Here is a 23581-nt window from a genome sequence, read left to right on the forward strand (position 1 = left end):
CTAAATTCTGTTCCACTGGTCTTTGTGTCTCTTTTTCTGCCAATACTGTGCTGTTTTGATTATTGACACTTTGTAGTATAATTTGATGTTAGTCAGAGTGATACCTCCTGCTTTGTTCTTTTTCCTTAGGATTGCTTTGTCTATTTAGGGTTTTCTGTGCTTACATACAAATCTGATCATTTTTTTGTTCTGTTTCTTTAAAAAATGGCATTAGGTTTCTGATGGGGATTGCGTTAAATCTGTATAATGCTTTGAGTAATATGGCTATTTTTCATTTGGATAATCTATTTATAGCTGACAGTGGAGTATTTAGGTCTCCTACTATAATTGTGTTTTTGTCAGTTTCTCCCTTTAGTACTGTTAGTAGTTAATTTATATATTTTGTTACTCCCTGATTTAGAGCATAAACATTGATAAGTATTATGTCTCCTTGATGTAATGTCCCCTTTATCATTATGAATTGTCCACATTGTTTTTTCATTACTTTTTTTAATCTCGAAGTCTATTTTGTCAGATAAAAGTATGACTACATCCGCTTTTCTCTGGATGCCATTTGCTTGGAGTATCATTTTCTACCCTTTCATTTTGAGGCTCTGTTTGTCCTTGCAGCTGAAATATGTCTTTTGAAGGGAGCCTATGGTTGGATTTCATTTTTCGATCCAGTCTGTTACTCTATGCCTTTTTATTGGTTAGTCCATTTACATTTAGGGTGATTATTGAAATATGAGGTTTTCCTATAATCATTTTATCTTTTGTTTTCCAGTAACTTAGTGTCTCCTTTGTTTCTTTGTCCTTGCGTTTCTCTGTTATTCTAATTTGGTGGGTTTATTTATTTATTTATTTTTTCTTGTGTTCCTTCCTGTTTTATGTTGTGTCTTCAGTTTTGGATATTTCATGTATGGCTGCCATTAAGTTTATATTAAGAAAAATAATATATACAGTAGCCCTTTTTCTTCTGCATGCACCTTATCTTCATTCCCCTTTGCAGTTTTGGATCTTTGCATTTTTGTTGTCTCAAATTATCCCTATTTATGCTTTACATTCATTTCTAAGTTGTAGTAGCTGTTATCTTTTCTTTTTTAAAGTTTTTTTTTACCTTTAACAATTATGTAATATTTAAACTTATAATACCCTGTTCTTAATAAGAGTTTCACTTTCCTGCTCTGTCTGCCTGTTTGTCATCTTACTTATAGTTATGCTTTTTTTTTGTCTTTTTGTTTCAGGTAGAATGACCTCCTTTAGTATTTTCTGTAGTGCAGGCCTTTATGGTGGAAAATTACCTGAGCTTTTGTATGTCTGAAAAGGTCATTATTTCTCCTTCATATCAAAAAGAGAACTTTGCTGGATATATTATTCTTGGCTGGTGATTTCTTTCAATAGTTTGAATGTTTGGTTCTACTCCCTGCTAGCTTGTAAGGTTTGTGCTGAGAAGTTCGATGATAATCTAATGGGTTTTCCTTTATAGGTTATTGTCTTCTTTTCCCTGGCTGCCTTGAGAATTCTTTCTTTGTCATTAATTTTTGTTAATTTTAATGTAATGTTTCCTGGAGAAGGCCTTCTTAGATTGAGATAATTAGGTCTTCTCTTTGCTTCTTGGATTCTAGGATTTAGTTCTTTTTATAGGTTTTGGAAATTCTCATCAAATAGTTGTTTGGATAGGCTCTGTTTCCTTCACACTCTCTTATCCTTCTGGTATGCCCATTATTCTTATATTGCTTTTCTTGGTGGTGTCAGGTAGTTCTTGCAAAGTTCTTTTATTTTTTTTCCTCTCTCAAATCTCTCTCTTCTTTCTTTTACATCATTTCCAGATTTCTGTCTTTAATATCATTAATTTTTTCCTCCATCTGGTCAGATCTATTTTCTCAGCTTGTTATTTCATTCTTCATCTCTTTTAATGAATTCTTCATCTTCAAAAGTTCTAGTTAGTTCTTTTTTAGTGTTTCAGTCTCCTTGACAAAGTATTCCTGTTTGTCATCGATTTTGTTTCTGAATTCATTGAACTGTCAATTAGAATTTTCTTGCATCTCATTGAATATTTTCAGATGTACAATCTTGAATTCTCTTCATTTAAATCACATATTTGTATATCTTTATTTTTTAGAGATTTTTCATTTTCTTTCTAAGCTGCTTTTTCACCTTGATTGTTCATGGTGTTTGATGAACTGTTTATTCACCTGAGCATTAAAAGAAATGTACTCTGCTTTTTTCTTTAAGAAAATTTATTATGTAGTCATCTCTCTTTAGCGGATTGATAAGATTTTTTTATTATTATTATTTCCAATAGGTGGCACCCAATCCTCCTGTACTACTTAAGCCTGCTGGATCTCAGCTTTGAGGTTAAGGATGCCCTATATTCCTTGGAGATGTACCTATCTCCTCTGTGATCAGGTTGCCTTGTTCCCAGGGCTCCACTCACATGAGAGAATGTAAATGGAATGGGGGTCTGAGCCTCTGAAAATGCCCTGAAGTCCCAGTACTGCCCCCCAACATTCAAATGCGATGCTCTACTGTTTTCTTTGAATCAGCCTGACTGGTGTAGTTTGGGTGAATTAGGAGAGGCCAATGGTGTCAATGGCTTTTTTTCCCAGTAGTACCAGCCCTCAAGCTTTCACTGCCTTGCTTCTGAATTTCCACCCCTGTTACTGGGACCGGTTGTAGTGTGTGTTTCACTTCTGGTTGCTGCAGATAGCCCTGAGGCTCAGTGCTAGCACTTGGAGAGTATGGCGGGAGTTGTCATGCTCTGGGGTGGGAGGCAATTGGCCAGGCTCTGTGACTCAGCTTTTTGCTTGGCATTGGTGTTTGCTGAGGCACAGCTGTCACCACTCTGCATTGGTCTCTGTTGTGCTCACTGCTCTGATCACTGGGCTCTGCCTCATGAAATATGCTGATCACTCATGCAGGACTGTTCAGGTCTTCAGAGTGTGAAAACCACCTCCTAACTTCCCTTTCCTGTGTCTTGCAAGGGGCTTCAGACTGCATTTGCACCACTGATCTCCAGCACCTCCCCACACCCCTCCCTTTCCTCCTCCCTTTCTCACTGGATTCGACCACCTTCGGATACTCTGATGCACAGATCTCTCAGACCTGTCTTGTGAACCAGGCTGGGAGTTATCTGTTGTCTATTGCATTATGATTGGTCAGTTTGTTGTAATTTCAAGCGGACAGATCAGGGGAGATCCCTCAGGCTGCCATGCTTTTGACCTCACTCTGATGCTTCTATTTAAAATGGCTCCCATGTGTAGTATAGAAGTTCTAGCCAGTGTTTTTAAGTGAAAGAAAGCTGTGATATGCCTTAAGAAGGAAATATGTATCCTCAATAAACTTTGTCCATCCATGATTTCTAGTGCTGCTGGCCTTGAGTTCAATGTTGATGAATCAACATATATTAAGTAAGGTATCCTTAAAGAGAAACACATATAAAACAAAGATATGTACTTATCAGTTGATAAAAATGTAACCAGAGGTGTGTAAGAAGTTAACTTTATATTTTCCCTAGGAGCAATGGCTTAGTATTCCTTAAATCAGTGTTCATGGCTATTTTGTGAGATATGACTACTGCAAATAATGAAACTAACTATATTTTGATTACAGAAGCACTTAGAAGGGTTGAGTCTTATGGGTGGTTACCTCATGTTCATCTTTAATCCTATTATTTATAAATTTCTATATAATAGAATTCTGTTCTAGAACATGTTATATTTTGGAGGAAGCCAGTTTTTATCTCTCATTGATTTTAAACAAGTCAATTATAATTTTAAATTGGCAAGCTATTATTTTGAAATTACGAATTATTTTAACTCAAGGTTTTACCTTCTTTGTAAAAACTATAATCATCCCTGCTTAAATTTAATGCTATTTAACTATCAGTCTTATGAGCCTATGAGTTTATAATACCCATTCCCCCCTAATCTGATACTTTTTAAATATCTTATTTGATTTTCTCAGTCATGGGTTGGCAATTTTTTTTTTTCTGTAAAGGCCCAGATAGTAAATATGTCAGACTTTGCAGGACACATGAGGTCACTTATTCTTTGTTCATTTATTTTTATTTTGAAAAGTCTTTAAATAATTTAAAAAATATATTTTTAGCTCAGAGTCTAGGACAGATTTAGCCCAGAGCTATGGTTTGGCAATCCCTATTCTAAATTTTTCAGTGTAGTATACATTCAGCTGCCTTTCTTTAGTTAGGGATGCCTTCTTCATCAGTATAATCTGTGGTTTGAAAAGGCATGAGTGTGCCAAACTGCCTGTTTTCTTTTGATCACATTTTGGCCTTTGTGTTTAGAGGCACTAAGTATGATATTTTTTATTGTCATAGTTCTCACTAGAGTGCTATTGACATCAAATGTATGTGAGAAGAAAAATGAGGAGTAAGCACAGCTGCTTAATATCTTTATTCAGTGATCAGAAGAAATGGGGAGCTAAAATTAATTGCCCATTTACCAATTATAAGCCATTTTCATTAAATCTTTACATGTTCTACATGATAATCATAAAAGGAAGGCTTTCCCATTTTTTTTCAGTTGTATAACTTGTATTGTCCAATGGAACTTTCTTTAATGATGGAAGTATTATATATTTGTGTTCTACAATATGCTGTTGAGCACTTGAAATGGGGCCGGTGTGACTAAAGAACTAAATTAAAATTTTTATTTAAATTTAAATAACCACATGTAGCTAGTAGTTACCATATTGGGCAGCATAATTCTTAAGAGCCCAGATTTAGACAGTATATTCCACAACTGGAATTTAAAAACAAATCAGTATGACTCCTAAACTCATTTTTTTCCCATTATGCCACACTGCCTCATCAATAAAAGTCAAAGAGATGGACTCTGCCTGACTGAATAGAAAATGTAGTGAAGATACTTAGGCATATTTCAAGGTATTTTAACTTTTTAGGCCACAGTTCAGTTAATCAATCTGGACTCTGGAGCACTACATCATAATTAGCAAGCAGTACCTATGAATTTATTCTGTAATCTATATTTATTATTGCACTGTACTCAGAGACCATTAGGGTGATGAAATTTTTTTAGATATTAGCGTAATTTAAAAGTGTTTTAACAGTGAAGTTCAGCCTAGGGAATATAGTCAATAATATTGTAATAACCATGTATAGTGCCAGGTGGGTACTAGACTATGTGGAGGGATCACTTTGTACATTATATAAGTGTCTAACCACTATGCTATACACTTAAAACTAATATAAAATAATATTGAATGTCAACTCTAATTGAAAAATAAAATTAAAAAAATAAAAATTTAAAAATACATACAAATTTCCTCAAGATGGGGCTTAAGTTAATTGATTGATAGCCATTTATTAAGCAGCTTCTAAATTCTAGACATTGGCATAAAAAGACTCCATCCTAAATACCGTGTATTCTACCACCTCTGTGTGTTTGCCTTTTTCAATCTGCCTAGCAGATGATGTGAGTGCAAAAGCATTCAACCATAGTCAGAAGACCTGGACTTTACGTCCCATTGCAATCTCTCACTTAGCTTAAATGACTCTAGCTCACAGAGCCTCAGTTTCCATATCTGTAAAATAAAGGTAGTTTTGTCTTCCTTGGTCACCTCACAGTGGCTTTTGAAATAAATGCACGTGTATATAAAAGGGTTTTATTAATGTGAGAAAATTATATTACCATTATTTTTGCATTTCTCTGCCAGTTGACTTACTTAAGACAGAGCTCAGCTCCAAGTTATCCATGCACAACAATATAATAATCCTTTACATTTTTAGTTTTCTCTTGGTGCTCTATCTAAAAGTGATTTCTTCTTTCCCTGAACTCGTATTACATTGTTTAATTCATTTGTTATGAAGCATGTGTTGCATCATAAATTTCTAGTATTGATTTTTTTCTGTGTAATAAAAGATTACTAGTGCTGATAAAAAAGAAAGAAAAAAAACATTTCTCAGAAACCTACTGACATCTTGCCCAAAGCCTGTTAACCACTACTCATGGCTCCCATTGCATTGTGCATATACCATTCCAACATGCTTCTTTCTTTCCCTGGAATTTAGCACTTGCCCTTTTACCTCAGGGCCTTTGCACAAGCTTCTACACTATTTTTTCTTTCTATCTTTCCCTAGTTACTGCCTATCCCCACTTCAGAAAAAAAGTATAAAAAAATAACAGGTGTTCTCTTAAACCTAGAGAGTAAGGTATAATCTTGTGTTTTATAAATAACTTTTAAATGTTATAACACTTGACATCCTTCAGATAACCACTTCAGAGCTTTATTAACAAAATTTCTCAGATACATGGGAGAACGTCCTTGCTGGCATCAGTTTTAATATGTTTTTCTTATTGATATCTGACAGGTATACAGTGGAAATTTCATTATTCCATTAGTGAATACCAACTTAGTATAAGAAATCAAAAGTGATGTCTGTTGGGAATGCAGGCCTAGATAAATCGTTCTGTGGTGCTAACATGTGCTAGAGGAAGGCTTGAAGGGGGGAAATCGTGAACAAATTTTCTCTGATTAGTATTGAGTCTTCATTTTACCCCATATTTCTGGAACCTTAATCTAAATCAGAGTCATGCTGTTTAGACAGGAAATTGCTCAATTAGGTCCTGTAGCTTTAACGTAAAAAAATATTGAAAAATGTTTTAGAAATGAAATATGGACACTATTAGAGAACACGTAGAATTCTTTGCCCAGCGTTTCTTCCAGTTCTTGCACAATTACATTTAAATGTAAGTCAAAGAGACCACTTTCCTCTGAATGGCCTTTGTTGGTTTCAACAAGCCTCCTTTTCCCTTCTAAAGAATCAAGCTCTTAAAATATTTGTTCCCTGAAAAGCTTTTCATTTTGCCTGTTGAATGGATAATTTGGGGGGAATTATTTTGGAATCTGAGTAAAACTGGAACATTTCTTTCTTAGAACCAGTGATTTTCCTGCATTTTTAATTCAAATCAAGTTATATCTAAAACAAAGTTCACTTTTGGCTTTAGGCTAAGCATGAAACAGGCAATAAAAGAATGCATTGGGAAGGAAAGTTAGAGGCGAAGAATTTGTAGTGGAAGGAAATTGTTTTTGTAAGTAATGTAAATAAAATTTTATTTCAAGATGCAACCTGATTCACCCAGTACTTCAAATCATCCTATACTTTTCTCATAGTATTTATCAGTTTGTGATATACAATATAATTTATTGTGTTGATTGTCTGTCTCTGCTTCACTAGAATGTCAGCTACATGAGAGTAAGAATCTTTGTTTTGCTCACTGATGTATCCTGAACACTGAGACCAGGGTCTGTCACATATTAGTTGCTCAGTCAATATTTGTGAACTGAGTAAATAAATACCGTGATCTATCCCACTTCATCCCTCAAATTTTGTATTCACTTCTTCCTGGTAATTATTATATTGTTATATTTCATATGAAGTATGTAGTTAACTAATTGGTAAAAATAACCATCTAGTAGGAGAAGAGAATTTTAGGAATTATATCCTAGAAATGTTCGAAGAAGTAATTTGGAATGTTTGAGTTTTTAATAAATTTAAGTGAAACCCATAGTGTTCCTGAGATGCCTCCCGAATTTATCAGGAAATGGAGGATGGAGAGCTTTTCAATTAGAAATATATTTTCAATAATCTTTCTCAGATGGGAAAGCTGACAACCATGCCTGCAAGTCTGATGTGTGCATTGATAAGTGTGCATGCAGCCAAAGAAGAGGAATCCAAAAAGCAGCTAGTGAAACCAGAGCAGGTAAGTTGCCTACAAATGTTTGTGAATTTTTTATATAACATAAATATGATGCAAAAGCTATGAGTTTTCTGTTGTTGTTGTTGTTGTTACCACCTCTGTTTATCAAATAAAACTCATGTATACAGACAACAGTTTAGTGGTTATCAGAGGGAAGAAGGGGATTGGGGAGGGTAGTTAAGGATAAAGTAGGTCAAATATATGGTGACAGAAGGAAATTTAACTCTGGGTGGTGAATACACAATGCAATATACATATTCAATATTATTGAATCATATACTTGAAGCCTATGTAATTTTATTAGCCACTGTCACCCCAATAAATTTAATAAAAAAGTCTTTGAAGTATTTGTTAGGCACATTTTATAAGTTGAGAGAAATAGTTATAAGGTGTCTCCAACAGTGTATTATATTTAGTTCAAACATCTAAAATCCTAATTCCAATGAAAAACAATTGTTGATTTTTCTTAATGAATAATTAATGACTAGTATAGGGTCTTAGTACTTCTAAGCAGTCTGATTTTCTTTCTTGAAAGATTTATACAATACACCTGATATTTGGAAGGCTTCGTTTAAGAAATTCATTAAGATCTCAATTTTGAAAGCGATCTTATATATTTTCTAGTTCAGCCTTCTGTATGTTAGTTACTGTAATGCCCTTTACAGTAGGCACACTAAGTGGCCATTTAACTTCTACATGAGTAAAACTGAATAAAGGAACCCAGGGTAGCCCATTCCATTTTCTGTTAGCTCTCTTTTAGTTTGAGGTCCTTCCTTAGGTTAGGTACAAACTTGCGTCATAGTAATTTCTACCCATTAGCCCTGTATCTCTTGCTTCGGTGCCATACAGTAAAATTCTCATTTCTCTTCCACAAAACAACTCTTCAGATATCAGTTATACTTTAGGTAGTTTTGCTTCCTGGATAAGTATATTAGTAGCTTTATCCATTATTTATATGTCATAGCTTTGAGTTCCTTCAATATCATGATCAGTCTCTGACAGACATTCAGGAACTGGTTAACATTTTCTTTAGGTGTAAGTTTTTTGACCTTTGCTCGATAGTCAGATTCTTACTTCTCTTGTTATGTATTTCTAGTGAAGCTGCCTAAGATCGCATTCATTTTTTTAATATATTTTTGTTTTGGGTCTTCACAATCAGCCTTTCTTATAACCTTTGTCCATGACATAATGAATTTTCAGTTCTCTAAAATTCATTAAACATTTTTACATGGGCATCTGCTAAGCTGTGTCTTTTCCCAAACCATACCTGTGTGCATGGACATTTTTTGGACTCAGTTAGAGGTACACTTATGCCTATTTAACTTTCATCTTGTTGATCATGCCAGCCTGTTAATATCTAACTGTGGTTCCAGATTCTGTTTACCATTGTACTTTTTGTCCTTTCTAGCCTTAAATCATCCTTAAAGTTTATCTGCATACTTAGAAATGCATCTTGAGTCAGACAGGTCTGAATCTGAACCTTGACTCCACCACTGATAGTTGGATGACACTGGGCACAATTCTTATTGATGGCATAACTATTCTGTTGTATGAATGTACCATTGTCAAAGATATAATTTCCATATTCTTAATTTAGCATATTTCCAATAATTTTGTTATTATAATAGTGCTTATACATAGATCTGCATGTACATCTATAACTATTTCCATAGAAAAAAATCTCAAGAAATGGAATTATAGGTCAGAATGTATGAAAAATATCAATACGTTGCCAAGCTGACATGCATAAAATTTAACAAAAAATGTTTTCTGAGCTCCTCTTGCATGTGTGTGAGGCACTGTTCTAAGCACCGGGTAAAGTTTTATTAATTTTTATTAGCAGTTTGGGATAAATTCACTTTCCTACGTACTTGCCATCTCTCATTATTTTTCCTCTTTTATTAGTCTTAGAGAGATGATGCTTTTAAGCCTACCTTGATACTCCCATCAAAATCTAGGTAGGAAGTTCAAAATCTAGGTAGGAATATAAACACCATTTGTCCTTAATTTGCAGTTTTTCTGAACTTTAAAATAAATTTGTGCTCCTTATTATATTATGATATACATAGGATTCCTTAATTTTAGTGTTTTCTACAGTAAATTTTAAATAGAATTTAATTGAATTACTTGTTAAAGTTTGTTGCTTGCTTAGTGCTAGGGATTATTCACAAAGTTAAGATCCAATCCTTGAGGAACTTAGAATTTCTGAAGGAATGAAAATGTGATTTGCATGCAGCATTTCCAGGTACTTTTATTTTGTAAAGTGAGTTATGCCTCTGTTTAAATCTATTTTCCATAAAGCCTCTGTTAAACCAAAACACTGTATGAATAAGGTGTTCTGATTAATTAAATCTTCTAGTAAACTTGTAGCTAACCAGAAAGTCGTTTTTAGTTCTACTCTTCTTAAACATCGTTTTAAAAAGTATTAGTATACCCTGCCTTATTAAGTATCATCTAGTGAATATAATTTTATCTCTCCTTATTATAAAACTCTGGAGAGCTGTGGGGTGATTATTTTTTAAACCATGAAATTTGCAGTATTCAGATCTGTAAAGTGACTGGCAATTGGGCTTTGTGTATATATGATTGGCCATGGACATCACTGGATGTTTCTTTAAGTCTTCTATAATGTGAATTTGTGTCATTTTCTTGTTATTTGCTTGTTTTCAGCAAAAAGTAACAGAAAAGAATATCGATCTGAGAGTTCTAGTTACTTTAGTTCAATTTAATATAAATATGGTATTATAGCTTACTGAATCTAATCATAATTTCTAATTGGGTACAAGTTATATTTATACAATAAATGGCATTTAAACTCAGGGCCTCAAATTCACAGTAGAGTTGAAATCTTTTTTTTTCAGCTTTACAGAGATGTATTTGACAAATAAGAATGGTATATATTTATAGTATATAACTTGATGTTTTGACATGAATATACATTATGAAATGATCACCATAATCAAGCTAATAAATATATTTGTCACTTCACATAGTTACCATTTTCTTGTGTGTGTATGAGCACGCGCACGCGTGTGTTACACTTAAGAGCTATCCTCTTAGCAAATTTCAGGTATATAATACAGTATTGTTAACTATGATCACCATGCTGTACATTAGATCTCCAAAACTATTCTTTTTGCATACTCTTTGACCTCCCTATTTCCCCCCAACTCCACCCCACCTGTGGTAACCACTATTCCACTTTCTTCTTCTGAGTCTACTTTAGATTCTGTATATAAGTGAGATTATACAGTATTTCCCTTTCTGTGTCTGTCTCATTTCACTTAGCATAATGTCCTCCAGGCTCATCCATGTTGTCAAAAATGTGAGGATATCCTTTTTAATGGTGAATAATATTTCATTATATGTGCGTTTTTATGTATGTATATATATATATATATATATATACACACACACACACACACATATATGCATACATTTTTTACAGGAAGTCAAGGTTTTATTTCAAATAAACAGATACTATAGCTACAGCTATCACAGAAAACTGAAGGCAGCTAGGATGGAATGCGATCAACTCTCTTTTTACTATGTTGAATTTAAGATGTTTGCCACATCCAAGTAAAAATATCCAGGAGGCAACTGAATAACCTAAATGTGCTCAAACCATACAAAGTAGCTTTAAAATATTCCCATTAATATGAGACAATATAACACCAATGACTGAAACCTGATTTTGGAACCAGACTGCCTGGGCTTGAATGTTTGTGCACCTGTAATCTTGGGCAAGTTAATTATGCCTCAGCTTCTTTATGTGAAATGCACAAAACACTACTTACTGCAAGGTTTTTGAGTAGATTATGTAAAGTGCTTAGAATGCCATACAGCATATTAACTGCTGTGGAAATGTCTACCCTTGGTTGAAACAAAAAAGGTATTCTAGTTCCAAATGATTACAAACACTTATTTTCTGAGTTGTGTTCCATGAAAGGTGGAAGCAAATGTAACTCGCAAACAGGGTGCTTTAAACAATCTGCTTTTAAGTAGCAGGCTCCAAAGGCAAGTTCCTGATCCTTAAAACATAGCTATTTATGATGCAATTATGAGTAATCAGCTTTCCCTGAGCTTAACTTTAATGCAACAGATTCAGTTTCCTAACCAATGACCTATGCTCTTTGTTGCACCGTAAACCACCTCACATCTTTCAGCAAGGAAAAAAAAACACTAAATCTGAATAGTAAAGACATCACACAATGAATTAGGACAGTTAGTTTTCTTTAAATATTTCTTTAAGGGAGGGGACACCTACTCAATTAGAAGCCTTTTATTTCTTTACACCTATCATGACATGAATTCATAGGGAATGGGTTCCAGCAGCTTGGGCCCCTTTCCATTGGTTCTCACACAGTGTTCATCTCTGGGAGGCCCAGGCTGGTGCTTCATTTAAACCCAGATACCTTTCTCTTTGGCTTCCTTCTTTTTTTGATTAGTTTCCTTCACACATTTCAGGAAGCTTTCTCTGCTTTTAAAGTGCTTAATATGCTCAATATGTATGTTAATTATCTTGGCAAGAATCTTGCCCTTAACTTGTTTGTTTACAGCAATTTTAATCACATGCTGAGTAACATTGTAGACTCTTTCAGTTTTGCCATGGTAAGGAACATTTGTGGGGCATTCCTTTTTGAACAGTGCCCATTCCCTTGATGTCTACAACATCACCTTTCTTGTAGATTCATATGTATGTGGTCAAAGGAACAACTCCATGTTTTCTAAAAGGCCTAGAGAACATACAGAGGGTGCCTCTCTTTCCCTTTGTGTTTGTCATTTTGGCAAATTACTGGAAGATGGTGGTTCCAGCCAAAAGGTCATATATACATTTTTAAGCTATGACATTTGCAATATTCACTATTACACACACACACACACACACACACACACACACACACACACACGTTTTCTTTATCCATTCACCCGCTGATGGACATTTAGCTTATTTTTATAATGATGTAATGAACATAGAAATGCAGATATCTCTTTGAGGTTCAGATTTCATTTCCTTTGGATATATTTCCAGAAGTGGTATTGCTGAATCATATAGTAGTTCTATTATTAATTTTTTGAGTAACCTTCATACTGTTTTCCGTAATGGCTATACCAATTTACTTTTTTAGCAATAGTGTGTAAGGGTTTTCTTTTCACCACATCCTTGCCAACACTTGTTATCACTTGTCTTTTTGGTGATAGCCATCCTAACAGGCATGAGGTGATATATCATTGTGGTTTTCATTTGCATTTCCCTGATGATTAATGATGTTGAGCACTTTTTCATATACCTGTTGGCCATTTGTATGTCTTCCTTTGAGAAATGTCTGTTTAGGTCCTTTGACATTTTTTAGTCTAGTTATTTTGTTTGTTGTTGTTGTTGTTGTTGTTGTTGAGTTTTATAAGTTTCTTAAATATTTTAGATGTTAGCTCCTTATCAGTTATGTGGTTTGCAAATGTTTTCTACCATTCCACAGGTTACCTTTTCATTTAGTTGATAGTTTTCTTTGCTGTGCAGAAGCTTTTCAGTTTAATTTAGTCCCAGTTGTTTATTTTTGCTTTTGTTGCTTGTGCTTTTGGGGTCATAGTAAAAAAAAAAAAATTCTAAGACCGATTTCAAGAAGCCTTTGCCCTATGCTTTCTTCTAGTAGTTGTACATTTCAGTTTTTACATTTAAATTTTTAAGCCATTTTGAGCTGATATTTGCATATATGTAAGATGAAGGTTCATTTTCATTCTTCTGCATATGGTTATCCAGTTTTTCAGCACCATTTATCAAAGAGACTATTCTTTCCCCACTATATGTTTTCGGCACCCTTGTCAAAGGTCATTTGACCATAATTGTGTAGATTTATTTCTGTGCAATCTGTTCTGTTCCATTGTTTATACGTCTGTTTTTATGCTGATACCATACTTTTTTGATTACTGTAGCTTTGTAATTTATTTTGAATCAGTAATTGTGGTACCTCCAGCTTTACTCTTCTTGCTCAAGACTTGCTTTGGCTTTTTGAGGTCTTTCATGTTTCCATATGAAGTTTAGGATTTGTTTTCTGTTTTTCTGAAGAATGCTATTAGAATTGTGATACGGATTGCATTGAATCTGTGCATCACTTTGGGTAGTATGACAGTTTAACATATTAATTTTTCAAACCCATGAACATGGGACGTCTCTCCACTTATGTGTCTTTAATTTTCTTCATCATTCACTGTCTTATAATTTTCAGGGTACAAGTCTTTCATTTATTTGATTTTGTTACTATTTTATTCTTTTTATTACAGTTATAAATGAAATCGTTTTTTAATTACTTTTTCAGATGGTTTGTTGTTAGTGTATAGAAATGCTACTGACTTTTTATATCAACTTTGAATCCTACAAACTGATTCATTTATTAGTTCTAACAGTTTTTTTTTTTAAGTCTTTGAATTTTCTACATATAAGATTGTTTCATCTGCAAACAGATAATTTAACTACATCTTTTCTGATTTGGATGCCTTTTATTTCTTTTTCTTCTCTAATTGCTCTGTCTAGGACTTCTAATGCTATAGTGAATAAAAGTTTCAAATGTGAGTATCTTTCCCTTGTACTCTATTTAGAGAAAATGTTTTCAGTTTTTTCCCCCATTAATTATGATGTTAGTTCTAGGATTTTCATATATGTTTGTTTTCTCCTATACCCATTTTATTACAAGCTTTTTTTTCTCATGAATGGATTTTGAATTTTGTCAGATACTTTTTCTGCATCTATTAAAATGATCATGTGGTTTTTCATTCTGTCAATGTGGTATATCACATTGACATATGTATGTTTAACCCTCCTTGCATCCCAAACATAAAGCCCACTTGTTCAAGTTGTATAATCCTTTAAATGCACTGTGGGATTCATTTGCTAGTATTTTATTGAAGATTTTTGCATTTATTTTCATTAGGGATATTAACTTGTGCTTTTCTTTTCCTGTGGTGTCTTGTCCAGCTTTGGTATCAGAATGATACCATCATGAAATGAGTTTGAAAGCATTCCTTCTTCTTCAGTTTTTGGAAGAGTTGAAGAAGGACTGGTACTAATTCTTTTTTGAATGTTTGGTTCACCCATGAAGCCATCTGGTCCTGGTTTCTTTTTGTGTGTGTGCAGGCAGGGGGAGGATAAGGAATGTTGATTACTAATTCATTCTCCTTATTTGTTATTGATCTATTCAGGCTTTCTATTTCTTCCTGATTCGGTCTTGGTAGGTTATATGTTTCTAGGAATCTATCTGTTCTAAGTTATCTAATTTGTTGTCACATTCATGCTCCTAATAGTTTCTTATGATGTTTTTGTTTCTGAAGCATCCATTGTAATGTCTCATCTTTCTTTTCTATTTCATTTAATTTGTCTTCTGTTTTTTATTAATTAGTCAGTCTATCTAAGATTTTGTCGATTTTATCATTTCAGTAAATATTTTTATCATAAACCTTTCAAGTATGCTTTAATACCCATATCTAAGAAGGAAAATACTTAAACGCACTGGTCCTTAACCATTTTGACCTCTTAGAGACTTTGATGAAAACATTGGGTGCTCTTCCTAGAGAAGTACATATACGAAATTTTGTTTGCAATAGACAACAGATAATGTACCTGTTCTTTAAACTGTTAATCTGATTTATGCTGGGGTATAAATGAAGAATCAGTAGATTTTGATATGGGTAGAGGAGAGAATAAGAACACTTCATGATTCATAAAGTGTGGGATTGGGGAGCATAAAGAATAGAGAGGCTGGCAACAAATGGGCAAACATATAAGTAAATAATTTTGTCCATGCTAACACCCACGTATCCACATAGGGAACTCCCTACGTGCTGTGTGCCTGCTTTTTATACATGAAATAAACCTTTAATGTAAAATATGCACCTTCGTCTCTCCTAATTATACATCATTACCAACATGATAAATTTAAAATTCAAGCATTAGTCTGAGGGAAACAATAACTCTTTAAACTGGTATGGACAACAAAGTGTCATCTAATGGTAAAACGGGACCTTTGTGACCATTACTGGTAATTTTTTACTAAACTTACAGTGTCTCATATTTGTTTCTGGTACAAGATCAAATCCAAACACATTAATAATTTTGTTCCCTTTCCGTTGATTTAAACTTGATTCTCCTCAATTATGTCTATACTAAACATAGAAAGGTGCTACACCCTCAAAATAAAAGCAATATGTCTGTGTGTGTGTGTATATATATATATTTTTTGAAGAAAATAAGTGCTTACCTCATATTTTATAGCATTTTTATGCTTTATATTTGTTTTTATTAAATGTTGATTAGAATCAGAATGCTGTTTAATCAATTTATTAAAAATACAAAAATAATAATATGAACAACTATGTACCTGCTATCCAGTTTAAAGAAAAAACAAAATTAAATATGTTTTGTTCTCATCCCATTCCCTATTTATTCAGAGATAACCACTACCCCAAATTTTGATTATTACCCCCTTTTTCAATTTTACCTTATATGTCTATATTGCTAAACAATGTTTTTTTTATTTTGCAAGTGTTTGAGTTATATACATTGATGAAAACATACCTGCATATGATTTTCTACATCTTACCCTTTTTGCTCTGCAAAAACCTTTTTATGTTCAACATTCCTGAAATCTATCCAGATTTACCCATGTAGCTGTAACTTACATATTTTACCTATTTTATAATATGTTATTGTGTGGATATACCCTAATTTAATTATCCATCCTACTGTTAATAGACATTTGAGTTGTTTCCAGATTTTTCCATTAAATTATTGCTATGAACTTTATTGTACATATCTCCAGATGTATAATTATAGTAGTTTCTCTAAATATACTTTGGAATAGAAGTAGGTCATACAGTATTCAGCCTCTTCAAATTTACTATAGTATGCCAAGTTGTTTTTCAGAGTGTATGTACTAATTTACATTTTCACAAGCAGTGTATAAATGTTTAGGTTGCTCCACATTCTTGTCAACACTTGATATTGTCACACTTTAATTTGCCAAACAGGTGGAATTGAAATGCTATCTCATTGTGGTTTTCATTTACATTTTCGTATTATTAATGAAGTTGAACATCATTTTATGTATTTGCCGTTCTGGTGGTTTGTAGAAGTATAACAGTATGCATTTAATTTACAATTTTCTAGTTACTAATTATGTTGAGCATTTTTTTTCACATGATTATTTGCCATTCATGCATCTACTTTGGTGAAGTCTGTTAAAATCTTTGGCTCACCTATTAGGTCATTTTGTTTTATAATTGAACTTTGAGAGTTCTTAATATTTTCTGTATTTTTAACACTATATCAGCTATGTGTTTTGCACTTATTCTCCCAAACTGTGGTTTATTGTTTCCTACTGTATTACTTTTCCATTGATTCTGTAACAACCATGAACTTAGTGACTTTAAAAAACACAAGTTTATAATATTTCAGTTTCTGTAAGTTAGAATTCTGACACTGGTATCACTGGGCTAAAATCAAGATGTTGTCAGGGCTGCATTGCTTTCTGGAGTCTCTCGTGAGAATCTTTTTCCTTCCCTTTTTCAGCTTATAGAGGCTGGACCACATTCCTTGGTTTGTGGCCCACTACCTCCATTTTCAAAGCCAAGAAAAGTAGTGTAAGCCATTCTCACATCACATTACTCTGAGCATTCTTCTGTAGTCACATTTACTCCTGACTCTACCCTTCCACCTCCCTCTTCTACTTTTAATGTCTTATGATTACTCTAATCCAGGAAAATCTACCTATTTTGAGCTCACCTGATTAAGGTTAATTACATATGCAAACTTAATTCCTCTTTGCCATGTAACAACATATTCATGGGTTCCAGTGATTAGGACATGAATGTCTTTGGACGGGGGTCATTATTCTGCATACACCACATTCTCTTAACAGTGTCTGTGAGGAATAGAATATTTTAATTTTGATAAAGTCCAATTTATCAATTTTTGAATTTATGATCACAACTCTGGTGTCATATCTAAGAAATTTTGCCTAACTGAAAGTCACAAATATTTATTCATGTTTTAGTAGGTTTTTTTTTCTTATAGTTAATTGGTTTTTAGTATAGGTACAGAGTTGTGCAACCATTACTACTAAGTTTAGAAAAATGTCATCAGCACAAAAAGAAAGTCCATACTTATTATCACTCACTCTCAATTCCACTCTTCCCAACCCCTGGTAACCACTGATGTATTTTCTTTCTCTACGGATATGCCTATCCTGCACATTTCATATAAGTAGAATCATACAATATGTGGCCTTTCGTGACTGGCTTCTTTCAATTGCCATAATGTTTTCAAGTTTCATCCATGTTATAGAATGTATCAGTACATCATTACCTTTTATTACTGAATAATACTCCATTCTATGGATATAGCAAATTTCTTTATCCCTATATCAGTTGATGGATATTTGGATTTTTTTCACTCTTCAGTTGTTATGACTGATGCTGCTGTGACTTTGGCGTACAGAGTTTTGTTTTGAGATGTGTTTTCATTTCTCTTCAAAGTAGACCTAGGAGTAGAATTTTTAGTCCATATGATAAATCTATCTACAACCTTTTGAGGAACTGCTAGGCTGTTTTCCAAAACAACTGAACCATTTTTCATTCTTACTGGCAATGTATGAAGGTTCCAGTTTCTCCACATCCTTACTAACCATTGTTATCTGTCCTTTTAAAAAATTATATCCAATTTTTGTGGGTATGAAATGATACCTCATTGGAGTTTTGATTTGGATTTCCCTAATAAGTAATGATATCAAGTATATTTTCATATACTTACTGGTAATTTATACATTTTCTTTGGAGAAATGTATATTCAAATTATTTGCCCATTTTTAAATTGGGTAATTAGCCTTTTTTTGTTGAATTGTAGGAGTTCTTACCATATGACCCACAATCCTTGTTCTGATATTTACCCAAAAAACTTGAAAACACCTATCCGCAAAGATATATGCACCCCAATTTTCATTATAGCATTATTCATGGTAGCCAGGTCATTGAAGCAACGGAAGTGTCCAATGATAGAAGATTGAATAAAGAAGATATGGTATGTGTGTGTGTGTGTGTGTGTGTGTGCGCGCACGCGCACGCCAAGTGACATGTCAGAAAGAAAAAGTTGAGAGCCATATGATTTCATTCATATATGGTATATAAAAATGAAAGCAACACATGAACAAGACAAAATCTCATAGACACAGAAAACAGTTTAGTGGTTACCAGAAGAAAAGGGGGAAGAGGATATAGATTAGGATGTAAAGAGGGTCAAATATCTGGTGACAAAAGGAAATTTAACTTTGGGTGTTGAACAAACAAGGCAGTACACATATGGCATATTATTGAATTGTTCATTTGAAACCTCTATGATTTTATTAACCAATGTCTCCCCAATAATTGTAATAAAATAAAATAAAGAGTTCTTTATGTATTCTGTATACAAGTCCTTTATGAGATATATGATTTGCTAGTAATGTCCATGGGTTGTGCTTTTATTAGTGTTGGTGATATCATTTGCAGCAGTTTTTGATTTTGATAAAATCTGATTTATTTATTTTTCTTTTGTTGCTAGTGCTTCCGATGTTCTATATAAGAAACCATTGCTTAACACAAGGTCATGAAAGTTTTATCTTTTCTTCTGAGAGTGTTTTATAGTTTTAGCTGTTACGTTTAGGTCCATGATCCATTTTGAGTTAATTTTTGTCTATGGCATGGGGTAGTGGTTCAGCCTTATTTTTTGGGGTGTGAATATCCAACTGTCCAGTTACCATTTGTAGGAAAAAATGCTATTTCTCAATTGAATTTTATTTATTTTGTTGAGAATGAATTGACCATAAATGTATGGGTTTATGTCTAGACTTACAATTCTATTCCATTTGTCTATATATTTGTCCTTATAACAATACCACAGTATTTTTTGTAATACACTTTGAAATGGCCAAGTATGCGTCCTCCAACTTTGCTCTTCTTTTTGAAGACTGTTTTGACTATTCTGGATCCCTTTACATCCATATGAATTTTAGCATCAAATTATTTTATGAAAAAAAGGCATAGGGTTTGCCCTGAATCTGTGGATCAATTAGGAGAGTATTGCCATTTTAACAATATTTAGCCTTCCAATTCAAGAACATGGGATGTCTTTCCATTTATTTACATCTTCTCTAATTTCATTTAACATTTTTTGTAGTTTTCAGTGTATAAATCTTAATCTTTGTTGAATTTTTCCTAAGTAGTTTTTGATGCTATTGTAAATGGAATTGTTTTCTTAATTTTATTTTCGTATTGTTCATTGCTAGTGTATAATATAATTGATTTTTTATATTGATCCTTTACCCTGAAACCTTGGCAGAACTCATATATTTGTTATAATAGGTTTTTCGTGGATTCCTTAAGATTTTCTATATACAAGATCATCTGTGCATAAAGATAGCTTTACTTATTCTTTTCCAATTTGCTACCTTCTATTTCCATTTCTTGCCTGAATAGACTGACTAGAACCTTCAGAAAAATATTGAGAAAAAAAGTGGAGCGGGTATCCTTTTGTACATTTCCTTATGTAAGGGAGAAAATATTCATTCTTTCACCAATAAATATGATTTGTGTGATGAGAACATGTTCCTTTATCAGTCCCTTGAAATTTCCTAAGACTTTCAGTTCCTGAAATGGCCCAGAGTGCAGTCCATTTTTTATACATTTCCATCTGTGCTAAAGATGTATTTTGCAGTTGTTCAATGCAGTGTCCTATATATATCCATTAGATCAGAGTTGTTGATTACATCATTCTGTACCAGGAGTCAACAGGTTTTCTCTTAAAAAGCCAGGTAGTAAATATTTTAAATGTATGCAACTCTGTCATATCTTCTCAACTGCTATTATAGCACAAAAGCAACTATAGACAGTATATCAGTGAGTGAGCATAGCTGTGAAACTATAAAACGTTTTTTACATAAACAGGCAACTAGCCCATGGGCAGTAGTTTGCCCATCTCTGCTCATTATTGTTAGTTTTTTGTTTTGTTTTGTTTTAATCTGTTTTTGGCCAACCAGTTGCTGAGGAAATAAGTTAAAATTCCCTATATGGTGGTGAATTTGACTATTTCTCTTTGTTTCATATATTTTGAGGATATGTTAATAGATGCATACAAGTTTAAGACTGTAATACCTTTCTAGTTAATTAAACTTTTTTGTCTTTATATAGTAACTTTATCTCTAGTACTGGTTTTTGTCTTAAAATCTATTTTGTCTAATATTATTATAGCTTATAGTAGCTTTATTTTAGTTGATATTTCCCTAATATGCATTTTTCATTTTTTTCCAACCTTTCTAAAGAGTTTAGGAGTTTTTTTATAAATGGCATGTGACAGTATTTTATAAATGCAATCTGATCATCTTTAGCTTTAATCCATTACTCATTTGCATTTATTATAATTATTAATATTTCTGGAATTCTTCCAAGTTGTGTGTTTTTTTTTTAATTTTGTTTTTTTACCTTCATCTGTTGTTCTTTTATTTCCTTTTTATCTTTTTTTTGGATTATTTTTCTCTCTTTATTTTTTCCTACAACAAAGTTCATTTATTATGCTTTTTAGTCATTTTATTTTATTGGTAACTCTAGAAATTTTAACCTGCATTTGTTTCAGCTTTCATCAGTATATTTATCCTTCATCCAAACAATATTGAGAATTTAGAAAATTTTAATTTCTGTCATTTCTTTCAAACTTATACAATATTGATGTGCAGGGATTGAATTCTCTCTCTCTTTTTTTTACTTATTTATTTAAATTAGTTTCAAGTATATAGTACATTGGTTAGTTCCTCCCTTCCCTGGCCCTCCTCCTAACCATCACTTTAATGCTAACTGCATTTGCCATGCCCTGCTCCCCATCCCCATGACTATCAACAACTAATTTGTACTTCTTTAACCCTTCACCCCATTCTCCCAGCCCCCCAACCTCCTTCACCTCTGTCCATCACCAAATTGTCTGCTATATTTGTGAGTCCATTTTTGATTAGTTTGTTCTTTTTGATCTTTAGATTCCACATATAAGTGAAATAATATGGTATTTATCTTTCTCTGTCTGACTTATTTCACTCAGCATCATAACCTCTAGGTCCATCCATGTTGTTGCAAATGGTAGGATTTCATTTTTTTAATGGCTGAATAATATTCCACTGTATATAGGAACCATATTTTTTTATCCAATTATCTATTGATCTGCATTTAGGTTGCTTCCATATCTTGGCTGTTGTAAACTGTGCTGCCATGAATATTGGGGTGCATAGATCTTTATGAATTATTGTTTTGGTTTTCTTTAGATAAATACCCAGAAGTGCAATTGCTGGGTCAAAAGGTATATCCATCTTTAATTTTTTGAGAAACTTCCAGACTGTTTTCCATAGCAGCTGTACCAATTTGCAATCCCACTAGCAATGTATGAGGGTTCCCTTTTCTCCGTATCCTCGCTAACACTTGTTGTTTTTCTGATTTATTGATGATAACTATTCTGACAGGTGTGAGGTGATATCTTATTGTGGTTTTAATTTGCATTTCTCTGATGATTAGCGACCTTCAGCATCTTTTTATATGGCTATTAGCTATCTGTATTTCATCTTTGGAGAAGTATCTGTTCAGGTCTTCTGCCCATTTTTGAAATTGAATTATTTGTTTTTTCTGTTGTTGAGTTGCATAAGTTCCTTATATATTTTGGATATTAACCCTTTATCAAATGTATCATTAGTGAATATCTTCTCCAAAAAAGTTGGACGTCTTTATGTTTTGTTGATGGTTTCCTTTGCTGTATAAAACTTTTTAGTTTGATGTAGTCCCATTTGTTTTTTTTTTTATGTCGTTTCTCTTGCCCGAGGAGATATATCTGAAAAGAAATTCCTGTTATTAATATCAGAGAGTTTACTGCTTAAGTGTTCTTCTAGAAGTTTTATGGTTTCGGGTCTTTCATGTAAGTGTTTAATCCATTTTGAGTCTATTCTTGTATATGGTATAAGAAGGTGATCCAGCTTCTTTTTTTATATTCTTTTTTTTCTTTTTTTTGCATGGATCTGTCCAATTTTCCCAACACCATTTATTGAAGAGAGTGTCTTTACCCCATTGTATATTTTTGCCTCCTTTGTCTTATATTAAGTGAGCATATAGGCGTGAATTTATTTCTGGGATCTCTTTCTGTTCTTTTGATCCATATATCTGTTTTTATGCCAGTACCATGCTGTTTTGATTACTGTATCCCTGTAGTATAGTTTGATATCAGGTAGTGTGATACCTCCAACTTTGTTCTTCATTCTCAAGATTGCCTTGGCTATTTGGCTATTTTTATGGCTCCATATAAATTTTAGGATTATTTATTCTAGTTCTCTGAAAAATGACTGCCTTTGGTATTTTGATAGGGATTGCATTGAATCAATTAATTGCTTTGGGTAGTATGGCCATTTTAACGATGTTGATGCTTCCTACTTATGAACATAGTATATGCTCCCATTGATTCGCAGGTATTTTATACTTTTCGATGCAATCGTAAGTGGGATTGTTCTCTTAATTTCTCTTTCTGAAAGTTCATCATTGGTATATAAAAATGCCACTGATTTCTGAATGTTTATTTTGTAACCTCCTGCATTACTGACTTCATTGATCAATTCTAACCAATTGTGTGTGTGTGTGTGTGTGTGTGTGTGTGTGTGTGTGTAATCTTTAGGATTCTCTATAATATCATGTCTTTGGCAAATAATAAGAGTTTTACTTCTTCCTTTCCCATTTGGATGCTTTTTATTTCTCTTTCTTGTCTTATTGCTGTAGCTAAGACTTCCAATACAGTGTTAAAGAGGAGTGGTGAAAGTGGG

At 33.1% G+C, this 23581-nt stretch overlaps 1 protein-coding gene and 1 pseudogene across 3 annotated transcripts in view; one reads left to right on the forward strand and one right to left on the reverse strand.

Moving 5' to 3' along the window:
* Positions 1 to 23581, forward strand: part of APOOL (apolipoprotein O like) — a 76575-nt gene that overhangs the window by 18822 nt on the left and 34172 nt on the right. For 2 of the 3 annotated variants that reach the window (XM_016136010.2, XM_016136012.2), the window contains exon 2: positions 7620 to 7724. The exons of the other annotated variant lie outside the window; for it this stretch is intronic. In XM_016136010.2, the coding sequence (XP_015991496.1) occupies positions 7620 to 7724 (105 nt within the window). The remainder of the gene's footprint in view (positions 1 to 7619; positions 7725 to 23581) is intronic. 3 annotated transcript variants of the gene reach the window in all.
* Positions 12021 to 12598, reverse strand: LOC107505727 (annotated as a pseudogene).

This window comes from Rousettus aegyptiacus, unplaced genomic scaffold (assembly GCF_014176215.1).
Source record: "Rousettus aegyptiacus isolate mRouAeg1 unplaced genomic scaffold, mRouAeg1.p scaffold_m13_p_9, whole genome shotgun sequence".
Classification (NCBI taxonomy): Eukaryota; Metazoa; Chordata; class Mammalia; order Chiroptera; family Pteropodidae; genus Rousettus; species Rousettus aegyptiacus.